This window comes from Gossypium raimondii, chromosome 5, assembly GCF_025698545.1.
Source record: "Gossypium raimondii isolate GPD5lz chromosome 5, ASM2569854v1, whole genome shotgun sequence".
In the NCBI taxonomy this organism is placed as follows: Eukaryota; Viridiplantae; Streptophyta; class Magnoliopsida; order Malvales; family Malvaceae; genus Gossypium; species Gossypium raimondii.
This window is the reverse complement of record NC_068569.1, coordinates 17,457,061-17,472,939: the sequence shown is the minus strand read 5'-3', so window position 1 is coordinate 17,472,939 and position 15,879 is coordinate 17,457,061. Positions and strand designations below refer to the sequence as shown.

The 15,879-nt window shown below is 31.5% G+C and overlaps 2 protein-coding genes across 6 annotated transcripts; both read left to right on the top strand.

Moving 5' to 3' along the window:
• The first annotated feature begins 246 nt into the window (after positions 1–246).
• On the top strand, positions 247–5,902 carry LOC105770382 (branched-chain-amino-acid aminotransferase 2, chloroplastic). Of its 5 annotated transcripts, none has more exons than XM_052631300.1 (12): positions 371–452; positions 1,083–1,150; positions 2,542–2,835; positions 3,458–3,525; positions 3,833–4,004; positions 4,341–4,517; positions 4,628–4,759; positions 4,839–4,937; positions 5,062–5,178; positions 5,275–5,370; positions 5,444–5,556; positions 5,631–5,902. In XM_052631300.1, exons 3-12 carry the CDS (start codon positions 2,767–2,769, stop codon positions 5,743–5,745), a joined length of 1,158 nt encoding a protein of 385 aa, XP_052487260.1. In that variant the 5' UTR covers positions 371–452; positions 1,083–1,150; positions 2,542–2,766; the 3' UTR covers positions 5,746–5,902. The 5 variants fall into 5 exon arrangements, with proteins under 5 accessions (XP_012447012.2, XP_052487259.1, XP_052487260.1 ...); XM_052631297.1 differs by having other exon boundaries at positions 3,809–4,004; XM_052631298.1 differs by lacking the exon at positions 371–452 and having other exon boundaries at positions 1,131–1,150; positions 2,547–2,835; positions 3,809–4,004.
• Positions 5,903–11,710: 5,808 nt separating this feature from the next.
• On the top strand, positions 11,711–13,245 carry LOC105765918 (transcription factor MYB36). The gene is made up of 3 exons (XM_012585194.2): positions 11,711–11,921; positions 12,086–12,215; positions 12,308–13,245. Exons 1-3 carry the CDS (start codon positions 11,786–11,788, stop codon positions 13,110–13,112), a joined length of 1,071 nt encoding a protein of 356 aa, XP_012440648.1. The 5' UTR covers positions 11,711–11,785; the 3' UTR covers positions 13,113–13,245.
• The last annotated feature ends 2,634 nt before the right edge of the window (positions 13,246–15,879 follow it).

Sequence of the window (15,879 nt, the reverse complement as noted above, 5' to 3'; positions counted from 1 at the left end):
GTTTTTTGTTTTTTTAGTATATTTTTCTAAATAAAAAAAATATAATATTTTGGTAAATAAAAAAAATTATAATAATTTAGTTATTTTTTATTTTTTTATAATAATTTTGTAAAAAACCCGAGACGTAGCTTAGCAAAATTTCCCCTTTTTCTTTATTTGTCAGATTAGCGTAAGAATTCCGCGGTCACTTCAGATTTGGCACTTTCTTCCTTTATTTTTCCAACTCCCAAAAACGTCTCTCTCCATTTTGCTTGAACCACTCGATTATCAAATTCCCTAGCTTCTTTTTTCTCATTCAAATCTTTATCCCTCACCTCTTCTACTCTGAAGTTTCCTAAAACAACCCAACTGGGTTTCCCTTCTTCTTCATCCAAAAAAACATGGTTCAAGGGAGTTCTTACATACGCAGCCTGGTTCAATCCTTACGGTCTGCTAGTTCTTTTCCATCCAAGGTATGTTACTTATATCCCCTTTGACTGCCTGTTGTTCTTATATATTCTACAGTTTTTACTTACTGCTTTTGCTTGCATGATCAAAAAAGTTGTTTCTTTCATTTATAAAATTTCCTTTTCAGAGTATTTATCTGGTATTGTTCTGCTTTGTTCATTGCTAGATTTCAATTATTCCAATCTTTTTCTGTTTACTGGTTTTAACTCAGCGTTTTACAACATCTCTTGTTTTTTCTTTTTTACTTTGTTTGATCTTGTATTAATTATCCCAGGATATGCCTAAAGCTTTAATTATTGGCTTATTAATCCCAGATGATAAGTTGTCTAATTTAGACCTGTAATAACTGTACCATGCATATATATTCCGGTGATTGAAATAGGGCAGCAATCAGAAGCTTAACTGTTTCTGAATACCACTTGTTTTCACTAATGATTCCAACATATAATGTTAGTCACTTGGTCTATGTTTTCATGAGATGTAACTTCTCAAAGACAAGAATGAGATAGCTCCAATGTATGTTTTGTATTACAGGTTTTTGTCCAAGCTAAGTAAGCTTTTTAAATAATGAAAACATAGGATTTAGGCTGAAGAAGTACAACTAATATGTTTCTTTTATACATGTCTATATATAGCTTGCAAATTACAGCGGCTATACATCTCGGGCTGCTTCTAATTCTCTCCGTCACCCATCTACTTACAGGTAACAAAGTTGAGCTAAAATATTATTTTTTTCTTATAAATTTACATATTTTAAATTTAAATTCTAAATTTATTATTCATTACGAATTCGGAGTAAATATGAATATCTTAGATATTCATTATCCGAATTCATGTTAAAATTCGAATTCAAAACTACCTTAAATTTTGATTTTATATACATAAATAGGACTTTTAATGTATTTTGAATTCAAATTTATGCAAATTTAGATATCAAAAAATGAAAATTTCAAAATCAATTTTTATAAATTTGAATATCCAACAAATAATAATATTTTATTTAAATTTAATTTTAAATAATAATACTCAAATAATTTACATTTAACAAACACATTCAAATAATTCAAAAATGCAGCAATCATATTCATTATCATTCTTAGTACTAATGTGCTTTGTTTAAGTATAGTTATTTTAAATTTTAATTAAATTCATCTATATTTGAAAATAAATAAAATATTTAAATTTGTTTAATTTCATATCTTTTAAATTTTATTTAGTCTTTAGTAATTTTTTATTAGAAATTAGCACATAAATCACTTTTATATTTTTTTTTGTAAGAGAAAGAGAGAATATTATTAATCAGATGTTTAATTAGAGGTGCTCATGGGCCGAGCGGCCCGGCCCGGCCCGACGGCCCGCCTGAAATATGGGATTGGGCAAAAAAATTAGGCCTGTTTAGAAAACGGGCCGGGCCTCGGGCACTACTTTTTTGGCCCGGGCCCGGCCCGGCCTGGCCCGATATAATAAATATATTTATTTTTTAAATTTTTTTAATTTTAAAATATTTTTAAAATACTTTTTTTTAATTTTTAAAATAAATTTTTGGTATTTATTAAAAAAATAAGCCGGGCCAGGCCCGGGCTTATGATTTTTTCTCGGGTCGGGCTTGGGCAAAATTTCAGGCCCATATTTTGGGCCGGGCCGGGCCCGGGCCGAAATTTTTTATGGGCCCGACCCGGCCCATGAGCACCTCTATGTTTAATGAGAGACAATTCGATGCACGGTTATTGCATAAGTTTCATGCATCGTTGATAAATAATAACATGACACCTCATCATTTAATTAAAATAAAAAATAGTAAAAAATCATAAATAAATATTAATGACTTTATTTAAACATAATTAATTAAAAATAAATGCTAAAACTTTGAAACACCTAACAACCTAACCCTTTAAACACAATATCCAAAAATAAGAGTTAACAATATTTATTTATAATAATTACAATCAATATTTAAATTATTAATATTTATTTACATGCGCTTCAATAAATAAATTCTAAAAAAAACATGAATATAACATTTAAAAAAATAATATCCTGAGTCCAACCCGAGACGTAGCTTATCAAAATTTCCCCTTTTTCTTTATTTGTCAGATTAGCTTAGAGAATTCCGTGTAAGAGCCAGTCACTTTAGATTTGGCGCTTTCTTCCTTTATTTTTCCAACTCCCAAAAACGTTTCTCCATTTTGCTTGAACCACTCGATTATCAAATTCCCTAGGTTCTTTTTTCTCATTCAAATCTTTATCCCTCACCTCTTCTACTCTGAAGTTTCCTAAAACAACCCAACTGGGTTTCCCTTCTTCTTCATCCAAAAAAACATGGTTCAAGGGAGTTCTTACATATGCAGCCTGGTTCAATCCTTACGGTCTGCTTCTTTTCCATCCAAGGTATGTTGCTTGTATCCCCTTTGACTGCCTGTTGTTCTTATATATTCTACATTTTTTACTTACTGCTTTTGCTTGCATGATCAAAAAAGTTGTTTCTTTCATTTATAAAATTTCCTTTTCAGAGTATTTATCTGGTATTGTTCTGCTTTGTTAATTGCAGGATTTCAATTATTCTAATCTTTTTCTGTTTACTGGTTTTAACTCAGCGTTTTACAACATCTCTTGTTTTTTCTTTTTTACTTTGTTTGATCTTGTATTAATTATCCCAGGATATGCCTAAAGCTTTAATTATTGGCTTATTAATCCCAGATGATAAGTTGTCTAATTTAGACCTGTAATAACTGTACCATGCATATATATTCCGGTGATTGAAATAGGGCAGCAATCAGAAGCTTAACTGTTTCTGAATACCACTTGTTTTCACTAATGATTCCAACATATAATGTTAGTCACTTGGTCTATGTTTTCTTGAGATGTAACTAACTTCTCAAAGACAAGAATGAGATAGCTCCAATGTATGTTTTGTATTACAGGCTAAGTAAGCTTTTTAAATAATGAAAACATAGGATTTAGGCTGAAGAAGTACAACTAATATGTTTCTTTTATACATGTCTATATATAGCTTGCAAATTACAGCGGCTATACATCTCGGGCAGCTTCTAATTCTCTCCGTCACCCATCTACTTACAGGTAACAAAGTTGAGCTAAAATATGATTTCAGCTTAACAAGTTCTTGTCAAATGTTCGGGTCGCAGTGTTTGGTTTTAGCTACAAAGTGCATGCTAACTTTGGTTTTCAAAGAGAGAAATTAAAAAAAAAAAAAAACCACCCCAAACAGGTGGGAAGTCGTGTTCATGAATGTTTTGGATAAGGGAATAAATTATTAAAATACTCAAACATTATGGTCATTGTTAACTTATTGTCGACTATACTGAATATTTTATTCCATTTCCTAATTTTTTTTATATAAAAGTAATAAAATCCAATTTGAAAATAGTGAGGATGAGTACGCGGATGTGGATTGGGATAAACTTGGATTTGGTTTGACACCTACTGATTACATGTACGTTATGAGATGTTCCAAAGACGATAATTTTAAAGAAGGACGACTTAGTCGCTACGCCAATATCGAAATAAGCCCCTCCGCAGGCGTCTTAAATTATGGCCAGGCAAGCACTCCATGTCCCCTTATTTCGCCTGACATTTCATTGCAAGAAATAAATAAAAACGTGGAGTTGACAACCAAACTGAAGAAATTTATGAAATATTTTTGACGTTGCTGACTTGGAGACAAGTGCATTTACCAAACATTTTCCATTATATTATTATTACTTTAATTTGGGACCTTTCGCACATGTTGAACACGTAAGATTGGAGACAAATCCAAATCTAAAGTCAAAAGAGTAAAGATTTGGACAAAGATGGTTTTTTTAAGGTTGCCAAGTTTTCCCGTTATGTCAGATTCATAATAATCTAATTAATCCGGCTCTAAAAACTATATCCAGGGCATATATGAAGGCACGAAAGCAAACAGGACAGAAGATGGACGGATTCTTCTATTCCGTCCAGACCAAAACGCGACTCGAATGATGCATGGGGCTGAAAGAATGTGCATGCCTTCACCTTCCATTCAACAGTTTGTCGATGCAGTGAAAGAAACTGTGTTTGCTAACAAGCGTTGGGTAAATTTTTTAAAAAAAAATCGCATATCTGTACACAGTTTTCCCCGAAAATTATTAGATTTTCATTTTCTTTTTACAAATTCATGAATTGATTCCATGATTACGTGCAGATTCCTCCTCCAGGAAAAGGGTCATTGTATGTTAGGCCTCTTCTTGTGGGAACAGGTCCTATTTTAGGTTTGGCACCTGCCCCTGAATATACATTCCTCGTTTATGCTTCTCCTGTCCGTAACTATTTCAAGGTGGATTTCAAAATTTTTTTCCCAAGCTTTGGATTTCCATAAAAGCTGCTTGTTTATGTTCTGATTATCCTGGATTCAGGAGGGTACTGCACCTCTGAACTTATATATTGATGAAGAATTTGTTCGGGCTTCTCCTGGAGGAGCAGGAGGAGTCAAGACAATCACGAACTATGCTCCAGTACGCAACATAATAACATTTCAATGTTTCAATATTGAATTTTTTATTTTGTATTGTCTATATTCTCATTAAGTTGTACTAGATGAAGGGTAGGTAATAAATTTTTTTAATGCCATTGTTACAGGTTCTGAAAGCAATAGCCAGAGCAAAAGACAGAGGATTTTCCGATGTCCTATACCTTGATGCCGTGAATAGGAAATATCTGGAGGAGGTCTCATCTTGTAATATTTTTATTGTGAAGGTATTGTTGGATTTTGATTTCAGGCTAATTACCGGTTAATTATCACTTTTGTCAGGCTAAACTTATAACTAAAGAGCCGCGTTGGACCATTTACAGGGAAATCGTATCTCAACTCCTGCTATAAGTGGAACTATCCTTCAAGGGATAACTCGAAAAAGCATCCTTGAGATTGCTAGGGATCATGGTTACCAGGTGACTATCAATACTGCAAATAAGACAAGGACAGGTTTTATTGCAATAACTAAATCACTAATGTGTTATATAGGTTGAAGAACGGGCAATTCCAGTGGATGACCTGGGTGATGCTGATGAAGTTTTTTGCACTGGAACTGCTGTTGGAGTTGCTCCTGTAGGTAGCATTACACAGCGGAACAGAAGGTAACTGATAGGATTAGAAAAAGGAAGGCTGGGAGTCGGTGTTGTTAATCTATTTAAACCGTGTGTATTTGCAGAATTGAATTCAAAACAGAGAGCAGCTTGGTCTGGAAAGAACTGTACACAACTCTGGTGGGACTGCAAACTGGTCGCATTGAGGATAAGAAAGGATGGACGGTGGAGATCCATTAAGCACTCTAAGGATTATATAACTTCTTGAATTATATATGAACGGGGGATAGGAGTTTGGTCTTTTTTTAAACTGGCACTGAGAAAACTGGTTTGGATTTCAAGTATGTACCTAGTAATTTGCATATGAATAAAATGGAAAATATAATAATAGCATCTATTTGAGATATGTACCTTAATAACTTGATAAACCCCAATGAAGCTCAGGGATGTGCTTGGGCCTTTTCAAGTAGGCTGATCTTGCTACATACAGTAACAATTTCTATGAGTTGAGCTCAAACAAGATCTTCCTTATTATATTATCCAGCCATTTAATCTTTTATTTAAACCTAGCTATCCTTTAAAATGTCTGTTTGGATAGAGAATAAAAGTGTAGTTATAAAAATTAAAATTCCTCAACCTGTTGGTTAATAGAGTGTAATTATATCGTAATTTCCTATTTCATGTTTAATAGTACAAATTGTAGTTACACGATACGTAAGTTGTATTTTTAAAAATAGTAGTATGATAAAAATAATTTCTAAACAAGTAACAAAAATTAAAATCAAACCGTCATTTGTATTATGTCAAGATAAAAAGTAGTTGATAATACAATTATTAATAAATATAGCAAGAAAAACAAATATCATATAGAATTTTATCTAATTGCTCTATTGCATTTTTGTTGGGCTATTCCTCTTCAATATTTTGAATATATGCTCTTTATTATCATCCGAACTTAAATATGCATTATCAAGATTTCTTTTTCCATGTATTATTGAAGTTCTTTGAAGTGTGGATCATCTAAATTCCACCTATAATTGATATTATGAAATATGCAACATATTAGTATGATCCAACCTTTTCTTTTAATGTTATATTAAGGTAATGTTAATATGGGAAATATGTATTTAAAATAACAAATATCTTCTCAACCAAATTTTGAAGCCTTGAATATATTATATTAAAGAGTTTGTGAACTATTTATGGTGCTTCATCAAATAGTATCATACCCTACGATATAATGCTAGAAAATCTTTTTATTTGCATAACTAACATCGATCTAGTAATATTTGGGTTCACAATCCAACTAACATATAACTTTAATTTTAAAATTTATGTAAACTTAATTTGGAGAAAGACTTATGATAGGTTATATCATTTTTATAAAGCTTAAATTAAGTAAAAATAATTATAAAAATATTATAAATTGTCTAAAACTTTCGTAACACTTTTTATAAATAATATAATTTTTTTGTCATAACTTCATAAAGTTATTTTTTAAAATAAGCTATTATAAAAAATAATATAATATTTTTAATGAATAAGTATATTATTTTTTTATAATATATAGCATGAACACATAAATAAGTTATATTCATACTTCTTGTCTATAACTTTTTATAAATAAATATATTATAACACTTTTATAACATGTAAATTATTTTTATAATAAAAATTTTGGCCATAACTTTAAAAAATTATGATTTAAACAATATAATTTTTATAACTTTATAAAATATACAATTTATTTTTATAATATAATTTGTTAGTATTTAAAATATAAGAAGTGTTTTGTTATAACCATCTCAAATGCTCATACATGTTCATGATTATAATATAATTTTATAATTTGTATAAAATTAATTTCTAAAATTGAATTTAGGTGCAATTACCGTGTAATTACTCAAATTTAGGAATTAGAAAGTGTAATTAGGGTGCTTCAATTACACCCAATTCAATGAAACCTATTAATTATCATGATTACCCAAACATGTCACGCTCTTGGATTCTCAAGCCAATAGGATCCTATTGGCATGAGAATCCATGAGTTCCCCCCCTTCCCCAAATCGATTGCTTTGGAAGTCCTATAAGAGAGTGTTGGTATTCAACATAAGATTCTTCATGGCTAATTGTATTTAGCTTCTTCATTCTCCATAAGCAAAACAAAACAATTACACCTAAATATAATTATATGTAACTTTCTAAACACTACCCTTGTCTAAACCTGCATGAATTTTGACTACTTTTTTTGAAGTATAAGATTTTAGAAAATTGAGTTAGATTTTATAAATGAGTATTGGGTTATTGCCTTATTGGATAAATCTCATACTTATATATGAATTTTGATTTAATGTGTAATTTAATATATTAATTTATATTTGGTGTAATTATACACATACAGTTCTATTTTTAAGTCAATTATACACATTTAAAGAAATATAAACACATCAATTTATTTTTATATTTGATAAATATAATTATTTTTATGCGATATATAAACATAGGATGGTGCTACATCAACAATTGTGTCAATAAATTTTAAAAATACGTATAAAATTACATATTAGATAAAAATTCATATGATTTCCATACGTAATAATTAAAAATCAGAATAGAAAAATAAAAATTATAGTGTGCTATTTTAGTTGTGTTATCTCTTTTTAATAGGCTTATCATTTTCGAAGGTTATAGATGAAATGAAAGGTTATTTTTATTTTATTAATTGAAAACAGATAAAAGCATAGGGACAGTTCTTACATAAGAGTTTCACTTAATGGGGAAATTATGAAATCCAATCCAATAGGCAACAACCCATCCTTGAGCATCGAGTGGTCAATCCATTGGCTTCTTTTACAACAAATGAGAAATGAATTTTAAAAATAAAAACCAAAGTTATCAAAATTTTCAAATTTAAGTCAAAGCTTATCATAAAGATTACTAGAATTACATCAAAGATGATAAATCATATAAAAAAGTTATTTTCCGTTGTCAAAATCAGGGTATTCACCGTCAGTAATAGTGATTAATCTCCTTTATCTTATCATAAAATAAAACCTATTTTTATAAGTGAGAATCAAACTCCGATGTATGATTAAAAGGTGAAATGAGCAACCATTACATCACACCTCTTTAGTAAAAAAAAAACTAGTGAAGGTTACAAAATAGTATATGTTATATACCATATAAAAGGTTAGGTACTTATTATATGTTTACCCAAAACCATTTTTCTAACTAATATATTTAATTTAATAAAAATAATTTAGAAATTCATTAAAGGCGTATATATTATATAATTTTAGAGTTAAATACTTGATTAAAGTGTTGGACTTAAAATGTGGGAGGGTATCCTAATGTATATTAGTCACTGCAAATTCAGAACAAATATATAGTTTATGATGAAAAAGTCATGTGATGCATGTATATGCCCCTAGTTGGTCATTAAATGAAGATTGAATGAGGAAATAGTGATGGAATTACAGCTGTGTAAAATGGACTAGTGATGAATTATTATTACATGTAATATTCTACATGTATAATTTTGGACTAAACTTTTATATACACTTTCGTTGATTAGAAGGCACAATTTTAGCTTGGTCTATGCTCCTTCATTTCACTCTATTTTATTACTATTTCGCTGTTTGTCCAGCAGTTAGGTTTATTGCTTCTTCATGTCTTCGTCACCATATACCCTTCATAGAAAAGGCTAATGTATCAAATACAGGTACGTACTCATTTTTTGACGAGAAAAGGGGGAGGAAAGAAAATCAATGAACAGAAATGTAGAACAGCTTGTGTTGGCTCTGTTGGGAAAATCATATTTTAATAAGATAAGTTTGGGTTTTCTTTTACATGTTTGTATGGCTGTCAAAACAAGGGGAAAAGAGAATAGAACCTGGAGAAGGAAGTTGTCTTGAGCTGTACTAAAGAACAAGATTGTCAAAGGGAAGATTGACTTTTGCAAGGTGTAGGTCCAATATTGAAGCTTGGAAATTATGTTGCAAGAAAAAACAAGGTTAATGGTGACCTACTAAATTGACCTTCTCCATGTGCACATTTCTTTTTGAAATTACACCTCTTTTTTCTTTTCTTCTTCCATATGTGTTACTTGGTAATACATAGTTTATTCTTTACCTTTTTCCTTCTTTTATTTATTATTATTATTTGGGGGTTAGGACGGTCAAAACGCATTGAGATTTGTAATTTTCTAACATCTTTTTGATTTTTCATTGAAGTAATATATACAGATCTTTTGCTATTCAAGGGATAGAGAAAGGATTGGAAGGTGGAAAGTGTATGAATTTAAGAAAGTAGGATTTTCCCTTTGTGCTTTTATTGAATAAAATATGTATATAGGGCAGGGTTTTTGGCATGGAAATTAAAGGTTAAGGTAAGATGGTTAGGGCTGGCTATGATAAAGGGTTTGGCTGCCTTCAAATATGCCTGCACCACTACATTAATAGCATATCTGTCTTGCACTAACAAAACTATATATGTACCCCCCAAAAAGAAAAACTAAACTATATAATATCGACACCCAACAATTCACAAGGTCAAGCAAGGTGTGATGTTGACGCTTGGACTCTAGCCCGCCACTTCCATCTTCACCCTATTATTATTGTTGTTGTTTCATATATATGTATTTTTTAAGTGAAAATTTAGTTGTTGATAACTCACAAGTAAATGGCTTAAGATGTGATGGTAGCTAATTAAGCTCAAAAGAAGGGAAGAAATTGGCGGAATCATGAAGTTTAATAAATAGTAATGATAAATGAAGTTTAATGATCTCCTATGGGATATACGAGTTAATGTCACCCATCAATTATGTTTTAATTTAATTGAGCATTACAAAAGGTTTTTATTTATAAAATAAGTGCATTGTTATAAAGATATTTATCATTTTATATTATGTAAAATTAAAAATATTTGATAGGATTCGAACTCAAAACACAACAATATTTAATATATTTATCATTTTAACTAAAACTTTATTTAATATTTGAATATTAAATTTTTATAAATATATTTATTATAATTTAATATTTCTTAAGATGTTATGGGGGAAAGATTGACCAATTCTCTTTGAAATAAGGAGGTATACGCAGTCACATAACAGATGAATTGAAAAGCCCACTCTTGTTGATCAGGTGTTGCCTTCACCAAGTATATGTGGAGGCTTGCAGCCTAGCTCTGAATGCTGCTAAATACACTGCATGCATGTCACTAAATAAATTTGGTGACCTACTAAGAAAAGGAAGAAACTTCCTTCATTTGTTTCAATATATATCCACATTTTTCTAGATTTTGTGCTACTTGTCTCGCTGCAGCTTGCAGTACTTGTATATGGATTATGTGGTCATTCAAATTACATGCACACCCATCATCTGATTCCAATCAATGGATTTGACCTTTGTTTCACAATTTCAACTTTTTATTTCAGCCTACAATTCCTCTCTATGACTTTTTAATTTTCATAAATATAATTGACCATTATAAATCTAATTGTTATACAAATTAAATATACTGATGTTATAATAGTGATGAGCAAATCCATGGAAAGTGCTGCAGCAATTTCATATATAAATTAATGACACTATCTCTTTCCTTGCTACCATTTCTTTTTAAGAAAATTTCAGAATCTAAACAATAGCAAATACAATATGCAACAAGAATGATAATAAATAATTAATCCTAAGGTTCTGCAGTAAATAGTACAAATTAATATATATAAGTCATACCTCTATGTGCACTTATTAATAATAATGTGGTAATGCAGGTAAACGTAACGTTCCACTACTCAATGCGGCCAATGCATATACTCTTACAAAAATGCAAATAGAAATTTGACGTTTCACATATATATATTACAAATATTAACATATGACACTTACATTCGATTTTGATGTTAATTTGAAGAACATAATAGGTTAAGGAAGACAATAAAAGAAACAGCAGCCTTTTTTATGTATAAAATTAAATTTTGATTACTTGGTATCATTCTAGACTAAGGCAGACAAGTAGAAAAAACCCTATTCTCCTGTTCTGGCATTTTTATTTTCTATAATTTTTTTATACCAAAGTCTTTCTTTATGCCATACCTTTTTATTTCTTTCTTAAAAAAAGGAACACATATATAAATATATATATATGGATCTTCTCAGAAACATGTTTATCCTTTTCCAGCTTTATTAATCCCTTCCTCTCTCCTATAATTCTTGCTTCAGTGGAAAGAGAGAGAAAAGTTAAAAAAGGAATACTAAGAGAGGAAAAAAAAAAAAAAAGCATGGGGAGAGCTCCTTGTTGTGACAAAGCTAACGTCAAGAAAGGCCCATGGTCACCTGAAGAAGACACCAAGCTCAAGGCATACATCGAGCAGCATGGCACTGGCGGAAACTGGATCGCTTTGCCTCACAAAATTGGTAATTTTTAAACCTAAAATCAATCAATCAGTCAGCTCTGCTTGCTTTTATTGTTCCTTATTTCAAGCAGAACTAGTACTGATTATCAGTAAATTATTTTGCGTTTTGTGGTCTCTGATGAGATTTCTAAAGGGTTGGGTGTTTTTCTTTTCCCTGTATCTTAGGCCTTAAGAGATGTGGGAAGAGCTGCCGCCTCAGATGGTTAAACTATCTCCGCCCAAATATTAAGCATGGAGGATTCTCCGAAGAAGAAGATAAAATTATTTGCAGCCTCTATATCAGTATTGGGAGCAGGTACCTTTTGGTTCTAAAAATCATTCATAAAGTCAACAAACCCTAAATTTTTCGATTCATTTGAAACAAAACTTGCATGGTCGTGTTAATAGGTGGTCTATTATTGCTGCACAATTACCGGGGAGGACTGATAACGATATAAAGAACTATTGGAACACAAGGCTTAAGAAGAAGCTTCTGGGCAAGCAACGCAAAGAGCATCAGTCTCGAAGAGGCAACAGCCTAAAGCAAGATATGAAGAGATCATCAGCTAGTGTGGGGGATTCCATGGTTCCTGCAGATAACATCAATCAAATCCCTTACTGGCCAGAGCTGCCTGTGCTGGCTGCGGCGGCGGCTCCCATACCGCACTCAAGTCAAGAACATCGCATTGACAGCCAAGCCTCGATGAGAAGATTACTAATCAAGCTTGGGGGAAGATTTTCTGAGGATGATCATGTGGTTAATGATGGGACAACTCTTCATCAGTTTCCTAATGATTTATCCACTACTGATCAGGATCTTTACGAGCAGACTGTCTATGTGCCCTCTTCTTCTTCTTCTTCTCCCATGGATGCCTTGAGCTTAAGCAATAACATCGGTTCTCAGTTTGTGAACTCTCAGTTCGCCATAGATGGAGGGAATCTGCCCATTCTGCAAGGACAAAGCACTACTTTTTCATCAGAGCTCCAGGAAATGGGATATAGCAGCAACCCACAGAGATTAGATGGAATGGAGTTCTTATATGGGGAAGGCATGGTCGATAATAGAGGCGTGAATCCTTGTGAAAGCATTGGCTGGGGTGACACTAGCTCTCTGGTTGGCCCTCCTTGTGCTTCGGAATATGGAGTCATGCAACAAGGAATGCTTCAAGAATATGGTTTTAGTGAGATGAGGTACCCAGGAGGAGCGCAATAGCATAGGAAATGGTGGTGTTGGAAATTGGAATCATACACCAAAAACCCTAATAATAATCTCGTTGAATTACATGCTTGCTTTCTTTGTTCATGCTTAATCAATCAATAGTGACTGTAATTTATCTTGTGTTTTATACTGCGCTTTCCATAATATTCATTCTCTATGCTGATTGTTGAACTAGGGAATTGTTAAGCTTCAATGTCTAGTGTTTTTTTTTTTTTGCCAACTGTGGACAAATATAGATCAACGTATCTCAGATGATTAACTGATGAAATGGTATGCATTTTCTTACATTCTATATTCCTCTTCATGTTATTACATGTCACGAATGTTCCTTTGGGATGTCCAAACAAGCCGCAGCCAGCATGCTATAGATTCCTTAAAAATAAAATCCGTTTTATCTATCTAACTATCTTCTAGCCTTTTGGTGATAGAATCTTATCTATGCATTGGCGGGCTACTGGCTAGAACTATTTGCATGCCAGCAAACATAAACAAAATCTTCAAAGGCTAAAGCACATGCTACCATTCTTTAATTATTCATCATTGTTCTTAAAGAACAGTTCCTTTTCTAATCATCAACATTTTATGCTAGCTTGTCCGTCAATCTCCTATTACATGTAATTCATCAATATTCAACCAAGCATGTAATGCTTTATTTGTTTGCTATATATAGTTTGTAGAAATATTTAAGGTGCCTGCAGCCAAGTAATGATAAGTTTCTGTTCAGGGAACTGATACATGCAGATATAAAAACTACTGAAAATTAACACCTGCGACAAGGCTTACTTCTTTCGAGTATGCATCCGAGTTGAAAGTACATTAGCTACTTATCATGCATCCACTTGAATCACAATGGCGACTGAAAACATCAATGCTGCTCGATATTCAGGGTCCAAATAGTTTATTCCCGTCCCATCAGCACGTGTGAAAACTGACAATATCCCTGACATCTATCAATTATACTCATGCGTATAGCTAGCTAGACAAATGTGGTAGCAGCATCCTCTTGTTTGATATATGTAGATATTGGAGTTTCAGATTACTATATATCCAGCTTCTGCCATCCTATATATAATATAAGTATATAACCGGAGCTTGAGCTTCCCATCTATGTGTATCTCTTTCTGACAAAGTAACATTCCTATAAGAAAATCTTTCACTTCGCGTAGCTGAAAACACAAGGCCCCTGTTATGGGTGTACTTCGAGCTTTCTGTTCAAAATATAGAGGTGGGGGGAATGGGTGACTGACCAATTGTTCAAACTTAGGGTTTTATCGCACATATTAATTTGAAGAATGCCTTGATATGTGAGACAGTGGAAATTAAGGAAAATGAGAGCTAAAGCTACTCTTACAGTTACTTTTTAAAAAAAAAAAAAACTACCATCCACTTAATTTAGCACAGCTTTTGAAAAATGAAATAATTTTTTTGAAAAAAGTAAAAATATAAAATTATATATAAATTTTGATTCAATGTGTGATGTCATATATGAATTTTGACTTTGTATAATTTTATACATAAAATTTTGATTTGATTTAATTTCCAGATATTACTAATATTATAAAATTAGCATAATTTTACATTGATATACTGCATACACAAACTATTATATTAATCCAATATGAAAATAAATGTATGTGTTCATTTATTTAAATGTTTGCAATTGAATCAAAACTAAAATTCCATCCGTACATATGAACCACAATTTCAAGTTTCATGTGTACAATTGCACCAAATTAAAGTTCATTGAAATAAAATTAATGTATAAATTTAATATTTATCGCATTTGAAAATTTTGATTTAAGATTTAAATCTTCGGTATTACTATAAAAAAATGTTTCATAAAATTAAAATACTCATTTTAAACATTATATTCTAAAATAAAAATAAGTTAATTTAAATGATATAGTCACTTATAGTAATAAAAAAATATATAAATTATAGTAACTTATTATTGATCCACTGGTATATGAAATTTGAAATAGATGATTTTAAAATCACATATAAGTATAACAACTGACAAATTCAAATATATATTGTAAACAAGAAAAAGAAAGAATGTGTATGATCCATGAAAAATTTAATTACTAAAGACACCCTTAATCGGTTAGACGTTAATTGGTGTCTATAATTGATGAGGCTGACGTTGTTTCCACCTAACTAGCTCTAATCATTTGAATGGTTGCTAACAGTTCCATCTGATGACTGGGTGGCATTTGCTCGCAGGCAATGGGGGGTTAATTTTAAAATCCCATATTCCTTTGTAGCTCATTTTTCTGTCACAGCTCATGCTTCTAATTTTCTTGAAATTGATTGAAGTTAGCAATTAATAATATATATAGGGTAAGACTAGGGTGTCAAAATTTTTGGATATATTCCGATCTTTTCACTGCATCACCTTGGAAATCAGAAGAATTGCAGCTTCTTGAGATTATGTCCAAAGTCAAAATCCTTGTGTTGATTACAGTTGGATGGGAATAGGAAAAATGATTAAATGTGTATTTTGTTGACAAACCTTTCTATTGTTTGGTAAGGCATGGTCATAATATCTGTTAAAATGGGTTGACAATTTCCCAGAAACCCTACCTGTTCTTCTTCTTTTAAAGGTTTGGTCCCGTCCTCACCTAAACCAACTTTAAAACCCTAATTACTACTTAATCAATGCTGTCATCACAATATTTTAGCAATGTGATATATTTCCTTCACATGCTCCTTTAGCTCTTTTCCCCCTCTCGAGTTTCCAAAGTTTTGGATTTTTTTTATT